This window comes from Hypanus sabinus, chromosome 3 (genome assembly GCF_030144855.1).
Source record: "Hypanus sabinus isolate sHypSab1 chromosome 3, sHypSab1.hap1, whole genome shotgun sequence".
NCBI classification, from domain to species: Eukaryota; Metazoa; Chordata; class Chondrichthyes; order Myliobatiformes; family Dasyatidae; genus Hypanus; species Hypanus sabinus.
In genome coordinates, this window is record NC_082708.1 from 161,001,679 (window position 1) to 161,022,319 (window position 20,641).

The 20,641-nt window shown below is 44.0% G+C and overlaps 1 protein-coding gene across 5 annotated transcripts in view; it reads right to left on the minus strand.

Annotated features, from left to right (window-relative positions):
- The window catches only part of LOC132391831 (cyclin-dependent kinase-like 4), a 57,131-nt gene that overhangs the window by 25,200 nt on the left and 11,290 nt on the right, over positions 1 to 20,641 (minus strand). For 4 of the 5 annotated variants that reach the window (XM_059965492.1, XM_059965491.1, XM_059965488.1 and 1 more), the window contains 5 exons: positions 15,591 to 15,785; positions 14,146 to 14,324; positions 10,974 to 11,086; positions 3,078 to 3,217; positions 2,792 to 2,880 (listed from right to left, as the gene is read on the minus strand). In XM_059965492.1, the coding sequence (XP_059821475.1) occupies positions 2,792 to 2,880; positions 3,078 to 3,217; positions 10,974 to 11,086; positions 14,146 to 14,324; positions 15,591 to 15,785 (716 nt within the window). The remainder of the gene's footprint in view (positions 1 to 2,791; positions 2,881 to 3,077; positions 3,218 to 10,973; positions 11,087 to 14,145; positions 14,325 to 15,590; positions 15,786 to 20,641) is intronic. The other variant, XM_059965489.1, reaches the window with a different exon arrangement.

The window sequence follows — 20,641 nt, forward strand, 5'->3', positions numbered from 1 at the left end:
AGAGCAAGAAGATTATAAGGCTGGCAGGAAGGAGCTCAAGAAAGAAATTAGGAGAACCAGAAGAGGCCGTGAGAAGGCCTTGGCGGACAGGATTAAAGAAAACCCCAAGGCATTCTACAAGAATGTGAAGAGCAAGAGGATAAGATGTGAGATAACAGGACCAATCAAGTGTGACAGTGGAAAAGCACGTATGGAACCGGAGGAGATAGCAGAAGTACTTAATGAATACTTTGCTTCAGCATTCACAACAGAAAAGGATCTTGGTGATTTTAAGGCTGACTTACAGCAAACTGAAAAGCTTGAGCATGTAGATATTAAGGAAGAGGATGTGCAGGAAAGCATTTTGGAAAGCATCAAGTTGGATAAGTCACTGGGACCGGACAAGATGTACCCAAGGCTGCTGTGAGAGGTGAGGGGGGAGATTGCTGAGCCTCTGGCGATGATCTTTGAATCATCAATGGCGATGGGAGAGGTTTCGGAGGATTGGAGGGTTGCGGATGTTGTTCCTTTATTCAAGAAAGGGAGTAGAGATAGCCCAGGAAATTATAGACTAGTGAGTCTTACCTCAGTGGTTGGTAAGTTGATGGAGGAAAGCCTGAGAGGCAAGATTTATGAACATTTGGAGAGGCATAATATGATTTGGAATAGTCAGCATGGCTTTGTCAAAGACAGGTCATGCCTTATGAGCCTGACTGAAGTTTTTGAGGATATGACTAAATACATTGATGATAGTCGAGCAGTAGATGTAGTGTATATAGATTTCAACAAGGCATTTGACAAGGTACCCTATCCAAGACTTATTGAGAAAGTAAAGAGACATGGGATCCAAGGGGGCCTTGCTTTGTGAATCCAGAACTGGCTTGCCCACAGAAGGCAAAGAGTGGTTGTAGACAGGTCATATTCTGCATGGAGGTCAGTCACCAATGGTGTACCCTACTCTGGGACCCCTACTCTTAGTGATTTTTATAAATGACCTGGATGAAGAAGTGGAGGGATGGGTTAGTAAATTTGCTGATGACACTAAGGTTGATGGTGTTGTGGATAGTGTGGAGGGCTGTCAGAGGTTACAGCGGGACATTGATAGGATACAAAACTGGGCTGAGAAGTGGCAGATGGGGTTCAACCCAGATAAGTGTGAGGTGGTTCATTTTGGTTCATTTGACAGAATATAGTATTAATGGTAAGACTCTTGACAATGTGGAGGATCAGAGGGATCTTGGGGTTTGAGTCCATCAGACACTCAGGGCTGACTCTGTGGTTAAGAAAACATACAGTGCATTGGCCTTCATCAATCATGGGATTGAGTTTAGGAGCCGAGAGGTAATACCAGATAGAGGTGTATAAGATGATGAGAGGCATTGATCGTGTGGATAGTCAGAGGCTTTTTCCCGGGGGAGAAATGGCTAGCATGAGAGGGCACAGTTTTAAGATGCTTGGAAGTGGGTACAGAGGAGATGTCAGGAGTAAGCTTTTTTTTTTATTATTACACAGAGAGTAGTGAGTGTGTGGAAGAGGCTGCCAGCAATGGTGCTGGAGGTGGATACGATAGGATATTTTAAGAGACAGGTATATGGAGCTCAGAAAAATAAAGGGCTATTGGTAAGCCTGGGTAATTTCTCAGGTAAGCACGTGTTCAGCATGGCTTTGTGGGCCGAAGGGCCTGTATTGCGCTCTAGGTTTTCTATGTTTCTATGTTTTGTATTGTTCTATGTTCCATGAAGGGCCCCTTTCTGCTCTGGATTGCTCTCTGACTCTCCGCCAAGGTGCATTTTTGAGTCAATGCCTCTGGATCTAATAAGCTAGACAATCCCATGATGTTTGCAAAGCAAAGTCTGTTAGGATTTTAATGTGGGTACTATTCAATAATCTGGGAAATGTGCCCAAGGATTCAAACAACTGGAGTTTTGCTGAGCACTGGAAATATAACAACAGAGCTGCCGCAATGATGAGGGCAGTGGGGGCGGGGGGGGTAGGGGTGAGCGGAGTCGGGGTGACAGTGTGGAGTGAGGAGAGGGAAGGCAGGAGAGAGAGAGAGAGCTTATGAAGGTAGGAGAGAGATGTAAAGAGAGAGAAGGAGGGAGAGAGTGAGGGGTTGTCAGAGGGAGGGAGATAGAGGACAAGGGAGGGTGAGGAGGTGGGAGATAGGGCAAGGAAAGAGATAGAGAGAGGGAGAGAGAGAACCCAAATGGTGAGATTTTCACCCAGTTTCACAACAGATTGTTGTAAATATCAAATAAAAATTAACAGTAAACCTCAGAAAGAGACAAGTGACCACAGCTTGGTCAAAGAAGTTGATTTTAAGGAGCACCTTAGAGAGAGAGGTAGAGAGAAATCAACGGGGGATGAGGCTCAGGCATTGAAAGACAAGGCCTCAAGTGGATTTGGGGGGGAAGGAGGATATTATGAATGGTCAGGGTAATATTAGAGGAGAACAGAAATCCTCAGGAAACAGAAATCGGGGCAAAGTGATCCCAATAGGAACAGATGTGTGATAAACAGATACCGGGGATATCAGAGATCTAGGGTAACATGACATCCCAATGTTGCCATTCTCTCCAGTCACCGGTCTCCCAACATGCCCATCAGAATGATGCCATCCCTTCTTCTAGCCAATGAGTGAAATGAACAAGATTGTCATTATTAGAATGAATTATTCTTGAGGCTTAATCAAGAATTCCTCTCACCCCATGCCCTTACCTCCCAGTACTTGAGTAGGAAAGCCACAATGTTTTCACCCATGTAGTTTTCTTCCAACTAGAAGGAGTTGCAACCCAACAAAATGGACATTCACCTGTCAGGGAAGCCGTCCTTTGTGAAATACTCATGCTCCATCAACTCAGTACACGATGATCTTTTATTCGGATCAATGTGCAAACATTTCTGGAAACACATAAGAAACAGTTTGCAGCAATGACACAGTATAATCTACCCCTAGCAACAAGAACTAGAATCAGAATCAGATTTATTATCACCAGCGTGTGATGTGAAGCTAGCATATGTATAGTGCCTTTAAAGACCAACTTTGAATGCCCTTGATCTTTGCCCTGCCCCTGACTCTAACAGAATCATGTACGTACCTTTACCAAATCGATGACCATCGGGGGTATTTTGGGATAGCGTTCTTCAAGAAGTTTGGTTTCCGTGATTATGGGAAGATGTAGTCCAGCAAAGAGGGGATTCTTGTAGAAAAGTTCCTGGTGTCTTGGAATTAAACTTCCTGTGACAGAAAAATTCCTGGAATTATTGGAGTAGGTGAAGGTTGGAAGTACAGGTGAGAGCCTCACTGGTATGTGTCATGTATGAAGATTTAGGAAGAGTTACCCTTTGTTAAGGACTAGAATGTGATGTCTGTGAGCATGAATGCAGGTTCACAGGAAAGCTCTGGGCAGCGATCAGAGACGCCAGTCCCCAGCTGATTAATGTCACTCAATGGAATATTGAGAGGCAAAAGCAGGCAGCATCTGTAGCTGTCATACTGATGACCAGTTGTACCTCCAGCCAAGCTGTTCCAGTCCAGTTACAACACTGGCATCTACCCAGCAACGTGGTCTGTCACGTTCACCAAGAAGCAGGTCAAATCCAACGTGGCTATTCACATCACAATCAATCGGCTCTCAGTAATCACAAAATGATAGTGCTATCCAGTAACTTTTACTTACCCATAGCCTGTTCACCGATTGATACTTTGCACCTCACCAAGACCAGTGCAAACACATCCTTCCTCTGTCACCAGCGCAGTGGGGTATAGTGAGCACATCTACAACGTGCACTGCAGTTACTTGCCCAGAATATTCCGGCAACATCTTCTCCCAAATCCAGGACCACTACCACAAGGACAAGGGTAGCAGATGCAAGGGAGCACCGCCACATGCAGGTTCCCCTCCAAATTCCATACAATTTCTGTCTTGCCAATATATCTGAACAGTATTGGATCAATTGTAAGAAAGTGACAAGTGTGTATGCAGCTGATTGATCACATGGTGAGCCAACTGGTCTGTTTCGCACAGACTTTCAAGTGCAGGTTTTTGGTTTGGCGAGCTAGGTTAGTCAGTCCCACACAGTAAATTGCCCATGGCTAACAGGACTCAGTAACAACATTCAATCACGTTACTCCATTGTCTCTGCACATACTTCACAAAATTGTTGTTCTTTCGTTATGTGGGTCTAAACCCCAGAGCCCCATCCCACCAACTCTGAGAGCACTTTTGCCAGAAGGACTGCAATGGTTCATGGTTTCAGCTCACATCGTCTTTTCAACGGCAATTAGGGATAGCCAATAAATGCTGGCCTTTCCAGCTACATCTGGAAATTGAGCCATTAATAACATTTCTCTCCAGCTCCCCTGATCTCCGGAGCCCCTCCCTGAGCTCCCTGTCCCTGTCACCGTAAACTAGACACACTCTGCTGACACCAGTGTGAGGAGTAACAGGGAGGGGTACCTGCAGGTGGTGGTGTTCACCCACAACTGCTGCCTTTGTCCTTGGTGGTGAAGTTGGTTTGGGAAAGACGCTGTTGGACTAGCCTGGGTGAGGAAAGGCAACACATTTTGTTATTGGTGGAGGGGGTAGTTCGGAATGTTCTAGAAGGCATGGTGCAAGTGCAGACCCAGTCACTCTCACAATGTAACAAACAACATCGGTTATCAAAGGTTAGCAGGAAAGAAGTGCTCCTCATCATAGAGTGGTTTGTACACAAATGCAGTCATCTTCATTGAAGAATACACACAAAATGCTGGAGGACTTCAGCAAGTCAGGAAGTTCTGAGCCAATCAGGATTGGAAAGGAAGGGGGCAGAAGCCTGAATAAGAAGTGGTGGGGGAAGGAATACAAGTTGGCAGATGATAGGTGAAACCAGGTGAGGGGGGAAGGTGGGTGGGGGAGAAGTAAGAAGCTGGGAGGAAATCTGTGGAAGAAGTAAAGGGCTGAAGAAAAAAAATCAAATAGGAGAGGGAAGTGGGTCATGGAATAAGGGAAGGAGGATCTTCAGTGAGCGATTAACACAACGAGGCTCCAGAATAACAGAGACACAAAGCACAGTCAGTCATGAAAGTTTAATGGAAAAGCCAGTAAATAATTAATGGGATATTAACGATTCAAGCAAAAGTTCAGCCAAAGTTGTTCTGGTCCAAAATTAATCAGTGTTCATGTTGTGACAATGTTGTGATTGTCCTGAAGCTTGGGACTGTGTGAAGGTCAAGGGTGAAGCACAGGTTTGTACTGCTCAGAAGAGGTAATTTTGATCAGAACAATGGCCCAGAATCTTCCAGTGGTGCCCGAGGCGACGCTGCTCTGAAACCCTCGTGTCACTGGCCCCATAGCAACATGTGGATAACTATGCCAATGCAACTTTAATACAGTCTCTCAGCCATTCTCTGACATCTGCCCCCCCCCCAACCGCCATTGTGCTTGCTCCACTGGAAGCTGCCAACTACAAAGCTTCTGCACGGCCGTGCCAGTTCCTGGCTGAAGCAAGCAGAGCTCCCTGAGCAGTCAGTCTTCAGTGCGCCCTCGCCATGGGAATGGACCGAGAGTCCAGCCCGGGAGGGGCCCACTGCTCTTGGCACCTCTCACAGAACCAACGCCCACTCCATCAGGGATTGCGTGAGCAGTCTAGGCAATGACAACTCCACTCCGTTTCACCCATGAAGGGTAGCTCATCCCCACTCTCAAAGGACCACTCCCCAAGCTTAGAACAGCTCAGGTAATGGTCAGTCAGTAGTGGTGGTGCTGGAAGCAGTACCTTTCACACACATTCAGCTCAAGTCCATCTCATTATCTGTCCCTCCTGACAAACACTCAGCATCCTCTCAGGCACTTTCAGATCACACTGAGCCTTGGAGTGGCACAGAACAGGAACAGGCACTTCAGTCCCATTTGCCCATACCCACTTTACGTCTAAGACTGTATACAGGACTGTGTTTGTCAACATGGAGCTGAGCAGTGGGAATGGTGAGAGGGGGAGCACCACAGGGGGGGCGCGGGACAAGTGATAGAGAAGGACTGCCAGGGATGGTGGGGGGGGGGCGATGGTGCACACCCAGCCCTGAGACACCAGGTCAGGTCATTTGACTCCAAGTGATAGGTTTATTGATTATTATAGGATGTCTCCCTGGTGCTTCCCACTCCCTCCTTCTTTCTTTCCCTTTTCTCATCCACAATTCCCTTCTCCCTGCCCCAATCCCACTCTCAGTCTACAATAGAGACCCATATCAGTATCAGATATATCATCACTTACATGTCATGAAATTTGTTTTTTTGCAGTACAGTGCAATACGTAAAATTACTACAGTACCGTGAAAAGTCTTTGGCACTCTAGCTATATACATATATATATATGCCTAAGACTTTTGCACAGGACTACACCAATCCCATATACCCACATTAAGCCCATTTCTCTCTATGCTTTGCTTATTTAGGTTTTGGTCTAAATATCTCTAATAAAGTGATTGCATCTGATTCCATTTCCTCTGCCAGTGAGTTCCAGATATCAACTGCTCCGCAGGTTAAAAACATAGCCCTAGATTCCCTCTAAGGCTCCTTCCACTCACCTAAAACTGTGCCCTCATTTCTGATACCTCTGCCACAAAGCTGTAGAGAGATAAGGTACAGAAACAGCCCCCTCCGTCCACGGAGCCCACACCGACAAACTGCCAGCCATTTGCACCAATCCTGCTTTCCCATCAACTTGCCCCAGATTCTATCCCTCACCCACACACACAGGGCAATTCACAGCAGCCACCTAACCACCAACTTACACATTTTTGGGACATGGGAGGAAATTGGGCATGGAAAAATGGGATAACATTTTTGTCCATCTGCCCTATCTGTGTCTCTTGTAATTATATAATACCAACAGGTCACTCCAGGGAAAATAAGCCCAACATATCCAATCTCTCCCCATAACTAAAGACTTCCAATCCCGACAACACCTCCTCTGCACTCACTCAAGTGCAACCTCATCTTTCTCATAGTCTGGTGACCAGAATTGTACACTGTACTTAATGTGTGGTCTAAGCAGCGAGGTGCAACACAACATCCTAACTCTCACATGCTCTACACTGACCTGTGAAGGCAAGCATTCCATACTCATTTTTACCACCCTATAGGCCTGAGTTGCCAATTTTAGGCAACAGCAAAACTGGACCTCAGGTCTCTCTGTTCATCAACAATCATTAAAGTCCTACCATTTACTGTATGTGCCCTACCCTTCTTTGAGTGTGCTGAGGAAGCAACAGCATATTGTTAATGCCAACAACAGATTCGACTTGCATAGTTCTTTTAACATTCTTTTTTTAAAAATATTTTTTATTTATTAAATTTTAGAAATTACAAAGAATAAATGTGGTAATAAAATAGTAAGAAAAATAATATTGACCCTCCCCCTCCCCTTAACCCTCCCCCTCCCTTAACCCTTATCTAAAGAAAGAAAAAAAAAGGGAAAGAAGAGAAGGATTGCCTGGATATCTGAGGATCCCCACATGCTCCATGGAGTTCAAAATAATTTTGATATTTATTTTTACTTTCCCCAATTACTATAATTTTATCTTCAAAGGACCTATGTATTTAATCCTATTTTTTTGTAAGTATGGGAACCAAATTTTCAAAAATATATCATATTCATTTCTTAGATTATACGTAATTTTTTCAAGTGGAATACAACTATGTATTTCATTATTCCAATGATCCATAGTTAAATATAGATCAGATTTCCAAGTAACTGTGATAACATTTTTGGCTACTGCCAATGCAATTTTTATAAATTTTTTCTGATACTTATTCAATTTAAGTTTCGTTATTGCCCCTTCAATATCTCCTAATAAAAATAATAATGGACTATGTGGGAGTTGTACTCCAATAATTTGTTCCAATAAAAGTCTTAAATTTATCCAAAATGGCTGAATTTTAAAACAAGACCAAGTAGAATGTAAAAAAGAACTTTAATTCAAAATAGGCTTATTCCTTTTACAATGGATAATAGACTTCTACATAATTGGTTCCAAAAGGGGATTAAATATATAGGTGATTGTTTTGAAGGAGGTATATTGATGTGGTTTGATCAATTAAAAAATAAAAATAAAATATCAAATAACACTCTTTTCTGTTATTTTCAATTAAAAGCCTATTTACGAGAAAAGTTGGGACAAACAATGTTGATGCCAAAACCTAGTGAAATAGAAATATTAATCCTGAAAGGAAAAATTTAAAAAATTACATCTTGTATGTATAATTTGATTCAAAAACAGACAATTAAATTAGGAATTCATAAATCTAGACAAAAATGGGAATCTGATTTGAATGTTAAAATTGATGGAAAAAACTGGTCAAGATTATGTTCTGATAGTATGAGAAATACAATAAATGTTCAACTTAGATTAATACAATATAATTTTTTACAATTATATATAACACCACAGAAAATAAATAGATTAAATTCAAATATGTCTGACCAATGTTTTTGATGTAATCAAGAAATTGGTTCTTTTAACATTCTAAAGAGCCCAAGAAGCTTCATAGGAGTGTTGGAACAGCAAAAAGCAGTCTTGGTGATCTGCAACTTCTGGAAATTGAAGGGGATACAGTCCACTGTTCTACTTTTTGGAATCACACAACCCACAAAGGGAGATGGTAGTGATGGTTGGAAGTCAATCATCCCATTTACCAGACATCTCTGCAAGAGTTGATTAGGATAGTGTCGTGTGCCCAACCTACTTCAGATTCATCAAGACTTTCATTCTATCATAAGGTCAGAGGTGTGGATGTTCACTGAGGTTTGCATATTATTCTATCCCATTCACCTGCTCAGCAAGTGAACCAGCCTATCCCTGCATGCAGTAAGACTGGAGCATGGGTGACAAGTGGTAAATAACATCATAGCACATTACCAGGTAGCAATCATCTCCTTCAAGGGAGCATCTAAACCATCAACATCCCGACAGGTTGCATGACATCATACTATAGAGTTTCCAGTACAAAGGATCACAAAATACTGCAGAGGATTGTCGACTCAGCTCGCTCCATCATGATGCAACCCTCCCCACCATCTATTGGAGGCTATGTAGTGTATATGGATTTCAGCAAGGCATTTGACAAGGTACCCCATGCAAGGATTATTGAGAAAGTAAGGAGGCACAGGATCCAAGGGGACATTGCTTTGTGGATCCAAGACTGGCTTGCCCACAGAAGGCAAAGAGTAGTTGTAGACGGGTCATATTCTACATGGAGGTCGGTCACCAGTGGTGTGCCTCAGGGATCTGTTCTGGGACCCCTACTCTTAGTGATTTTTATAAATGACCTGGGTGAGGAAGTGGAGGGACGGGTTGGTAAGTTTGCTGATGACACAAAGCTTGGAGGTGTTGTGGATAGTGTGGAGGGCTGTCAGAGGTTACAACGGGACATTGATAGGATGGAAAACTGGGCTGAGAAATGGCAGATGGAGTTCAACCCAGTTAAGTGTGAGGTGGCTCATTTTGGTAGGTCAAATATGATGGCAGAATACAGTATTAATGGTAAGACTCTTGGCAGTGTGGAGAATCAGAGGGATCTTGGGGTCTGAGTCCAAACGCTCAAAGCAGCTGCGCAAATTGACTCTCTGGTTAAGAAGGCAAGTGGTGTATTGGCCTTTGTCAATCGTGGAATTGAATTTAGGAGCCGAGAGGTAATGTTGCAGCTATATAGGACCCTCATCCACTTGGAGTACTGTGCTCAGTTCTGGTTGCCTCACTACAGGGAGGATGTGGAAACTATAGAAAGGGTGCAGAGGAGATTTACAAGGATGTTGCCTGGATTGTGGAGCATGCCTTTTGAGAATAGGTTGAGTGAACTCGGCCTTTTCTCCTTGGAGCAATGGAGGATTAGAGGTGACCTGATAGAGGTGTACAAGATGATGAGAAGCATTGATCATGTGGATAGTCAGAGGCTTTTTCCCAGGGCTGAAATGGCTAGCATGAGAGGGTACAGTTTTAAGGTGCTTGGAAGTAGGTACAGAGGAGGTGTCAGGGTTAAGTTTTTTTTTTTACGCAGCGAGTGATGAGTGTGTGGAATGGGCTGCCAGCAACGGTGGTGGAGGCGGATACAATAGGGTCTTTTAAGAGACTCCTGGAACAAGCACATGGCGTTTAGAAAAAATGGAGGTCTATGTGTAACCCTGGGTAATTTCTAAGGTAAGGACATGTTCGGCACAGCTTTGTGGGCCAAAGGGACTATATTCTGCTGTAGGTTTTCTATGTTTCTAAAGTGGCATCCATCACTAAAGAACATCATCTATCTGGGGCATGGTCTCTTCTCTACTGCCACTGGGGAGGAGGTAAAGCAGTCTGAAGACCCACACTCGACGACTGAGAAACAGCTTTTTCCTCTCCGCCATCAGAACCTATGAACAATAAGTGATTGACCATTTTTTAACTATTTATTTATCTTTGTATGTTTTGGTAATTCTATGTCTTTGCACTGTATTGCTGCTGAAAATTAAAAACTTTCACATCATATAATTTGCTGATAATAAATATGATTCTGAACCTGATTCTAATTCTTCTGATTTGGAAGGTAACCATTGACCAGAAACACAAGTAGAGTAGCCACAAAATTACTGCAGCTACCAGAGCGGCTCAGGTCGGGATATCCTGTGGTGAGAGATTCTGACAGTACTTCCCAAAACCACGATCTCTACCAAAATGATGGGCAAGGGAACAGGTGCAGGGAACACCATCTCCTGCTGACCTGGAGATCAATCATTGGTCTTTCATTATCACAGAGTTGAAACTGTAGACTCCCTCACCAAACAGCACTGAGGGACACATTCACCAGAGAAACCAGCTCGTTGATGAAGGCAGTTCACCACTACCTTCACAAGGGCAGAAAGAGATGGGGGATAAATGTTGGCTTCCAAAAATATATAAAAGAAAAGATGAACTGGTTTTATTTGTTTTAAATGACAATCCCCTCCACCAGCCAATGGAGTTGAATTATAACACTCACCAAGGCACTTGATAATGAGATATAACTGATCGATATCAGAATCTCCAGGGAAAAGCGGCTCTCCTGTCAACATCTCTGTCACCAGGCAACCCACGGCCCAAACATCCACTGACCTGAGGACATCAAAATGTACTTGCATTTCACCATTAAACAGCAAGTGCAGATCATGTCATAGCTAAACGATTGGGATCCTCAGTTCATTATGGACCCAAGAGCAGGGAAAGTGTATTAAACCAGTACCGAACTCTTACCAGCCATAAACTGCACTGTAGTGGTTTTGCAGGGGTAGTTACTGGTGGTATAGATGGGGTGGGGGCATGAGGAGACACTTCTTTCTGCCACAACTGCCCAGTGGACCCCTTTCACATACCCCAGCATGAGAAGCAGGCTCCACAGCTGAGAGATGATGTGAAGCTACTGGTGTTCAATTTCTGGGAGTTGTTGCAACCATGGCTTATCAGAACATTATATCCATGCAGGGAAATGGACAAAATTCTCACAGGTTTCGACAAGGAGAGCTTTTCTTCCAGCTGAGACTAGAGCCAGTGTCACAATCCCAGACTAAGGATGTGTAAGAGCGAGGTGAGGAGAAATTGCTTCACTCAAGTGAATGATTTGAAATTTCCAGGCTCAGTCACTGTTCGTCAAAATAGAGACGGGGTTTTGTTGATTTTCTTGGCAGGCAATCACTCAAGGCGCAGAGCTGGGATGGAGGTAGTTTTTAAGTCAAAGTCATGGAGTCATACAGCATTGTTACAGGTTGACCAAGTTGTCCACCTGCACTTTCCCACTTGTACATTTTTGCTGCATATCCCAATAAACCTTTCCCATTATACTTTTCTATGAATCTGTCCAAATTCTTTTAAATATAAGGTTACCTACCTCTACCACTACCTCTGGCATCTCATTCCAAATATCCACCATCCTCTATGTGGAAACATTGCCCCACAGATCCCCTTTAAATCTTTCCACTCTCAGCTTATACCTGTGCCATCTAGTTTTAGATTCTCCTGTCCATATCAAAGCATTATGAACATCTAATTTAGATATGATCCCCTGTGATATTATAAAATTCAATGCATCACCCCTTAGCCTCCTTCGCTGCAAGGAAAACATGCATAACACAAGCCCTCCAGACCAAGTAATATCTTCATAAATTTTTCCTGCACCATCTCCAGCCCAATCATATGCTTCCTATGCTGGCACTCAAAACTGCACACAGTACTTCAAGTACTGTATGTTCTCACCAATGAGATGTCCACCTGTAATATGATGTCCCAACTCCTCTACTCACGCCACTGATATCCACCGCCAACCACAATATTGTGACAATCCTGCACCCCGCCCTCTTGAAAGGACATTATGGATTCTCGGATAATGATCTTTAAAACCTATGTACAAAACACAGGAACTTTGCAGTAAGGTAGTGAAAAATGTGACACTCCTATAATTTTATTTTGAAAAAAACAAGACCTTTTGCATCATTAAGAGGGGCAGCTACAATGGGGAGAAATCTTGTTGTCAGAGTATTAATACTTTATGGAGTCATAGAGCAAAGAGTGCAAGGCCAATCTAGTCCATTCCAAACCTGGTGTTCTGCCCAATTCCATCAAGTCTTCCAAACCCCTCTCATCCATATACCTATCTAAACTTTTCTTAAATTTTACAAATGAATCCTACATCTGCCACTTCTTCTGGCACCTCATTCCACACTTGGACCACGCTGGGTGAAGAAGTTCCCACTCAGGCTCCCAACCTCGGGCTTCCAGTCTTACCCAGCCTGAAGGGGAAAAGCCTGCTATTCACACTATCTATATCCCTCATAATTTTGCTACTTCTATAAGATCTCCACTCATTCTCCTCTGCCCCAGGAAATACAGTCCAACTTGCAATGAACCTTCATCGTTGGTGATCTCCACCCCCCTCGGTAACTCCAGTTGAAGGGTCAGTGTGTTCAGTAGGTGATGATCCAATTCAGGAAATGGTAGAGTGAAAGCCAAGAACTACCAGGGATTAGAATGAAGGGACACAATTTTCATGTTGGAGTTGTTCACTGAGGGAGACAAACAAATAAAACTGAGTGTTTGCTTCTCAACAGCTGCTGTTCAAATTGATTCTGTTGTTCCACTAATAACCTTTACATTCTATGGTGATCTGCCCACCATCAACATCCCAGGGTCAATAAAAATCCAAAAAAACAAATTCAGGTTCTGAAGATCTGAACTAAAACCAGCAGGTGTTGAAAATACCCAGCAGATCAGACAGCATTGGTGGAGGGAGAAACATATAATGTTTAGAGATTGAAGTCCTATCTCTGCACCATTATTTGGTTCTGATGAAGCATCCCTGACCTGTAACATTAATTGCTTCTCTCTCCATGAATGCTGCCAGATTTTCTGTGTATTTCCACCATTTTCTGTCAACCTCCTGGGGGTGGGGGTCACAATTGACAAGGACTGGACACAGGAAGATTGTGACTGTAAGAACAGGTCAGAGGGTGGGGATCCTGTGACAAACAACTCACCTCCTGACATCCCCCCCCCCCCCGTGCCTTTCCACAGCATTTCAGGAATGAAGCAGTTTCACACACGGGGGTGGGGGGGGGGGGGCAGAGAGAAACTCTCTTCTACCATTCCTCATCTGTGAGTCGATCAAGGGGTTCTGATCCCAGTCTGACAGGAAGAGTCCAGTGCTGGGACAAAGACAAAATATAAGTCTGGGATCCAAGGGATCAGTGTCAGCATAAAGTGTGCTGAAGAGAAATTTCCGCAGCCAGAGGGCGATGAATCTGTGGAATTTGTTGCCACAGGGGGCAGTGGAGGCCAAGTAAGATCCCACTTGGAGTATTGTGCACAGTTCTGGTTACCTGCCTTCAGGAAAGATGCCTTAAAGATGTAGAAAAGATTCACAAGGATCTTATCAAGACTGGAAGGCAGAGATTAATGTTATTTATTGGAAAGGGGGTTAATGATAATGGGGAGAAGGAGGGAGAATGGGGATGGAAAAAACTCAGCCATGATTGAATGGTGGAGCAGAATAGATGAGCGAAATGACCTAATTCTGCTCCTATATATTATGAAGAGCAGCCATACTGAGCACACAGCCCTACTGGAAAGGTAGAATGGAACAGAGTTTGAATAGCCTCCCCCAGCTCCTGAATCATAATGCGTACTTGCCATATGTGGAGTCTCCCACTAGGAGTTCTGGTGCGCGGTACCAACGGGTTGCTACATACTCGGTGTGCGCCTCCCCCGGGGCTGCCAGGGTACGGGCAAAACCAAAGTCACACAGCTTGAGCACACTGCCATCAGACACCAGGATGTTCTCCAGCTTGATGTCACGGTGTATGATCTGAAAGAAAACTTACAAAGTGACAAGGCAACAGCCTCCATTCTGTCCCCAACCCTCTCCGGTGAAGGGCGATAAACTATGTTAAATACACACGTTGCACACACTAACTATGCACCCTGTACAGACACCCAGGTGCAACCAGGTTTCAAAAGGGACCTTGAAGGAAGAGTGGCAGAGAAGGAGGGACTGATCAAAGGCTCCCTCATAGCCTCATCCTGTGTGATTCTGTCTGGTGTGGCTAATGCAGTGTGTCAGCATGGAATCAAATCTAGCGGCCGTGTAGAAAGCAAACAGTGGGAATAAATGGGTCCTACTCAGGCTGGAGGGAGGCAACGAGTGGAGGACCATAGGGATTGTTTCCTGGCCCTCAGCTATGTCATTTGAAACCACTAATGCAAACTACAGCCATTGTACCTAACTAACTAATCCCAGTGGTCTGGAGCCAGCCGTTCCTTTCCGACTCATGCAATTCTTCTTCAATGGTGTTTGATTCTCAGCCTCCACCACCCCTTCAGACAGTGCATTCTAGATTCCAACTACCCTCTGGGGGGGGGGGGGAGTCATTACCCCTCAGAACCCCTCTAAACATCTTGCCTTAAACCTGTACCCTCTTCCCTTAAGACACGCCAAACATAAGGAAAAGATTCTGACCATATACCCTATCTACTCCCCTTATACAGGTCACCCCTAGGCTTCCTTCAGTCCGAGGAACACAGCCCAGCCTGTCCAGTCTCTCCTTAGTGACCAGCGTACTTTCAAAGGTGTTTCCTGATGCCATTCACAAACAAGAGAAACACTGCAGATGCTGGAAATCCAAGCGACACACACAAAACGCTGGAGAAACTCAGCAGGTCAGGCAGCATCGGTGGAAAAGGGTACAGTTGACATTTTGGGCTGAGACCCTTCAGCAGGACTGGAGGTAAAATGCTGAGGAGTAGATTTTAAAGGTATGGGGAGGGGAAAGGTGAAACCTGAAGGGGGAGGGATGAAGTAAAGAGCTGGGAAGTTGAATGGTGAAGGAGATACAAGGCAGTAGGAGGAGGGGTCTGATAGGAGAGGGCAGAAGGCCATGGAAGAAAGAAAAGGGGGGAGGTGATGGGTGGGCAAGGAGAGAGAGGGAAAAGGAGATGGAGGATGGTGAAGTGGGTGGGTAGGCATTACTGGAAGGTGGAGAAATCGATGTTGATGCCATTAGGTTGGAGGCTACCCAGACAGAATACAAGGTGTTGTCCTGGTGCTATTGTTGGAAGGGTAGGTCGGACTCACGTTGTGGCTGTGACAGAAGGCCAAGCCCCGTAGGATTTGAAGCAGATAACTCCTGACTCTGGCGTAGTCAAGCCCCTTGGGAAACTGCTCCAAGTCATCCAGGAGCGTGCGGTCCATGTACTCAAAGACCAGGAACCAGCGACCTTTCTTCTTGAAGACTTCCAACAGACTGACCAGGTTCTCGTGTCGAAGCCTCTGTTAAAAACAAGAAGAATAGTTGTCCTAGGTGCTACTGCAATCCCAGGCTACCAGCAAAGTCAGCAATTGTCCTCACACAGCCAGGCAACCAGCCAGATTTTATAAATAAAAGCAAGTCCTGGGAGAGAGTGGGACCTGGGCCCTTGGTGAATTCCACAGAGACTGAGACCCCGGTGAGACCTACAGGAGCAGAGGAATCTGTGTCCAGGTTTAGGTTGATTCACTTCTATGCAGAGATCCTTCCATTCAAATCATCCTCATAGGTTAAACACTTCTGCTGACTGGCACAGAGACCTGTGCTCCCTCCTTTGAAAGGAGAAGGCCCTGTGGATCACCTGGAAGAGGTTGCTACAGCTCCCAAAGTTTCAGGAGAGAAGTGAAGATGGGAACAGAGAGCAGAAGGAATGTGGGACTTGCCACAGATGGAGGGGTCAAGGAGTGCAGTGGGGATGAGTTTAAAGAGAAGTTTGAGAGAGAGAGATGGAGAGAGAGAGAGATGGAGAGAGAGAGAGAGATGGAGAGAGAGAGAGAGATGGAGAGAGAGAGAGAGAGATGGAGAGAGAGAGAGATAGAGAGAGAGAGAGAGATGGAGATGGCGAGAAGGAATGGTTGACATTAATGCTTAATGGAGGTCTTCAACCCCAAAACATTAACTCTGTTTCTCCCTGCACAGGTGTGATCTGAATCCTTCGAGTATTTCCAGCATTCACTGTTTTTATTTCAGGTTTCCAGCACCTGCAGTGCTTTTGCCTTTAGCAGGATGGGGAGGTATGGAGTGGAATGGGAGGAGGTCACTGTGAGGTGGGAACGCCAGCACAGAGTGAAGGGTCTACTGACCTACATCAGATGTGTGTGAAATAAATCTTCACAGGAAGCAGCCCTCACTCCACCACGTCATTCAAGCACATCAAATACACAGGCAGACGTACAGTTTCCTATCTCAGCAGGAACCTGAAAACATGACTCTAAGTCAAAGCAATGGACAAGCTGCATTCCACAGCAAGCACAGACTTGTCTGGTCACCCAAGGACATCGTAAACATAGGACTCAAATCAAAAACACATTGACCAGCGGAGGGAAGTCACTGGAGAATATTCACATATTCATTGTTAACAGAACAAAAGATAATTTAAACATATCTAGTACTTTTCCATTTTTATATTAATCAGGAATTTTAATCATATAGTGATTCTGCAGAGGCCATTCACTCCACTGAGCCAGTGACCACTCTTTGAAGGAGTTCCCAGTGAGTCCTCTGCCCATTCTCTCCCACAGCCCCACACTTCGTTCTCAACAATTTCTCTTGGCAGTTCCCACTTATTTTTTATTTTTTTAAGTTATTATCATCTGATTTTTTTTGCAGGTATTTGCAGTTTGTCATCTTTTACACATTGGATGTTTGTCAGTCTGTTTTTTTTAGCAGTTTTCATTGATTCTAATGTATTTCTTTGTGCTGCTGTGAATATCTGCAGGAAAATGAAGCTTAGAGTAGTATATGGTGATATACTGAAAATGTACTTTGATGATAAATTCACTTTGAATTTTGAAGATGCTTTGCCGTTTTAGGAGGTACACCCTTGATGTCCAGCACTCTGACCAAACCCACTCTCCTTCCCTCACTTCTTTCTGGAGTTATAATATCCCCTTTACACTTCTACTTTTCACTTAGTCATCTCTGTGAATGAACCATTAAGGCCAAAGTCAGCGTTCATTGCCCACCTTTAGTTGCCCTGAGAAGGTGGTGGTGAAAGGAAACTTATTTTCAGATTTGTTCTGTGTTCTTTTCTTATTCAGCTCAGGGTATTTGCATATGCATTCACAAACTAAGGAGACCTTGAACACGCGTTAAAAACCACAAGAAAATGCTCTACTGGGACCAGCATAAATGCAATACGGAAAGTGTCTACAGTATTAGCAATACAGAAATCAAAATAACACTTGTTATCCACTAAACATGTCAGAGGGGGCCACTGACCCAACAATCCTACACACAGCCTGTTCTCCCCCAAATTTTAACTCAGACTTGAAGCACTTTTCCCTATCTTAACACCAACATGGCCGTAACCTAACCTAAGACAAAACTCTCCCACTTGCACAAAGAGAATGCCCCTTTTAAAACCCTTCGAGACTTGTTTCACACAAGTATTTTTCTATTCCGTGGTGGTACCAGTTGCACCCCCTCATCTCTTACTACGCCAGACAACATCTTCCACCATTTCCCAGTTATGACTGTAGACTTGTACTTGCTTGACTTTCTCAAAACATTGCTGTGTACTATTCCACTTGTAATTTCTCAAAACAATCCCACTCCAAGCTAACACCAATTTGTCTTACAGACTTCCATGATATTTTAGCATATACCAAGGAGGAATCACATTTAACTTTTTCCTTACAGAAGGTAAGCTGCCTTCATGAACTGCTACAATCATTCTGGTGAAGGCAGTCCCATGGTGATGTTACAGAAGGCGTTAGACCGGTGGTTCCTGAAGTAGGCAGTAATTTGGGCTGTGGGAGTTTCTAAGGGAGTAATAAAGATAAAATGGCAGTGGGGGGCACTTGATAGGAGAAGGCCAGCTGAGGAATTACAGGTCTAGTTTTAGAAATTAATGACTTCTTAGAAACATTTGATCCCCATTGCCTCATTAATGATTACAATGATCATGTAAGCACCTCATCTCCTGTTAACCTACTATTCTCTTAGACTTTGCTCAAAGCATGACATATAGTTGAAAAGCAATGTGACACCTCTGTATTTGGCATATCATGAAAAATCTGGACTGAAGTCACCGTGTCACTTCCCCGCTCAGTCCGCGCTCTGTTGCCATTCACAACTGAACTACAGTGTTATTTCGTACCACCCCCATACTCTACTCACACAGTGACACGTCCCTATGAATTAGGGCATGGCATTTAGAATCTGCTCTTTCTTGAACGTGATAGCAGCCGGCTTCACCACCATATCTTGTAATCTCATCATACCCTGTGATTCCAATTCTCCAATCAATGCCCTCACTGAGCATATTATGTATGAATTTATTAGCTTCATGGCAATGAGATTCAAATAGTGTGAATTATATTATTGTGTAACCAGAACACTGACTGAAAACTCACTAGTATAGACTAATGGCCTAACTTGTCAGCAGAATACAGCCCAAGAGTACAAAGCTCCCCGTCATCCCTACACATCATGTCCATTGCCGCCAGGTAGATATTCAGTGGTGATCAATGAAGAACAAAGGGCACTGCTTCCCAAGGATCAGCTTTGCTGGCCATATATCCACATCGACATGTCTTAGGAATTTGCTGTGGTGTATTGGCGTGACATGCAACAAAAAGCAACAACATTTGACTATTATAGAGAATAAAGAACTATATTAAATAAGCTAAAGGTTAAGGTACAGATACTGTCTGGAATAAGATGTTATAAATACGTAAATACCAGCAGATATTTACATTAACAAGCGCAATCTTCTTTTACTGAATCTGACTAATGCACCAGCTCACTTTTCTCTTTACTGTAACTATTAGTCTTTCAGTAACCTGCTCATGGTTTTAACTAACTGTTCTGCTTTAGGAGTTCTGACATTTAAACATACACCTAGACATAAACTGCTTACAATTTAAGAGTTAAGTTAATCTCTCATTGTTGATTCCATCCAGATACCTCCATACCTGCTTTTACATAATCACTTTATCTCTAGGGATATGCACAGGTACGGCAATAATTCTTTATATGTAGCTACAGGCCACTAGTTCACCATTGCCTGGCTGAACAAATACGACCCAGAAAGAAATCCAAGAGAAATTAAATTTTTGTCCCTTATGAACTTTCTATAAATGTAACTTTGCGGAATTGAATCCCACTTCTGGAATAATAAGACTAGAATATTTTCTCTGCCTTGGTCTTTATCATCTTATACTCCTCTATCAAGTCACCTGTCATCTTCCTTTGCTCTATAAAGAAAAGCCATAGCTTGCTCAGCCTATCCACATGAGACATCTCCCCAACTCCAGGCACCATCCTGGTAAAGCTCCTCCGCACACTCTCCAAAGCTTCCACATCCTTTCTATAATGAGGTGACTAGACCTGAACATCTTTAACCCTGTACTCTGTCCATTTCACACCTTTCAGCAGAACAGAGAAGTGGGGGCCATTTAACATCTCTCACACCAGAGTCAAACAGAACTCCGTCCCTGCTGCAGAGTAACGCCAGCCCAGGGTACGAGCTCTAGTCCTGGACTGGAACCCCCGCAGAGCTCTCACCACAAACACTTTTGTTACAGGAAGGAAGCAGGCAATGCTCATGTTTTTCACCTTTCGGTCACATTTTGCCCATCAAGTTCATACCAGCTCTCAGAGCATTCCCTCCCAGTCCCGGTCCCCAAATATTTCCCTATAACCTGTTCTCTCTCTCACAGGTCCATAATCTATCCTCCAAATCTCCTGCCAGTCACCTATACTAGGGGCAAGTTACAGTGGCCACTTTAATTACCAACTTAAACATCTTTGGAAAGTTCAAGGAAACGAGAGCAGCAGGTGGAAACCCACACAGTCACGGGAGAACATGTGAACTCCACACAGACAGCAGAGGTCAGGACTGAATCCAGGTTACTGGATCGGTGAAGCAGCAGTTCAGTTGCATATGCTGAGTGACTGTGTCGATAGTCGACCATAGCTTCTGCTCCTCCCACCTCCCTACCCTCTTTTCCCCTCACCCAACCCCACGTGGACATCGTCCTTCCCCATTCAAGCTAATATCCTATCTCACCCAAAGCCTGTGGAACAGAGAGACGTTGGGCTACAGGTACATATTTCCTTGAGAGTTGCCACATGAGGCAGAGTGGCAAGGTGT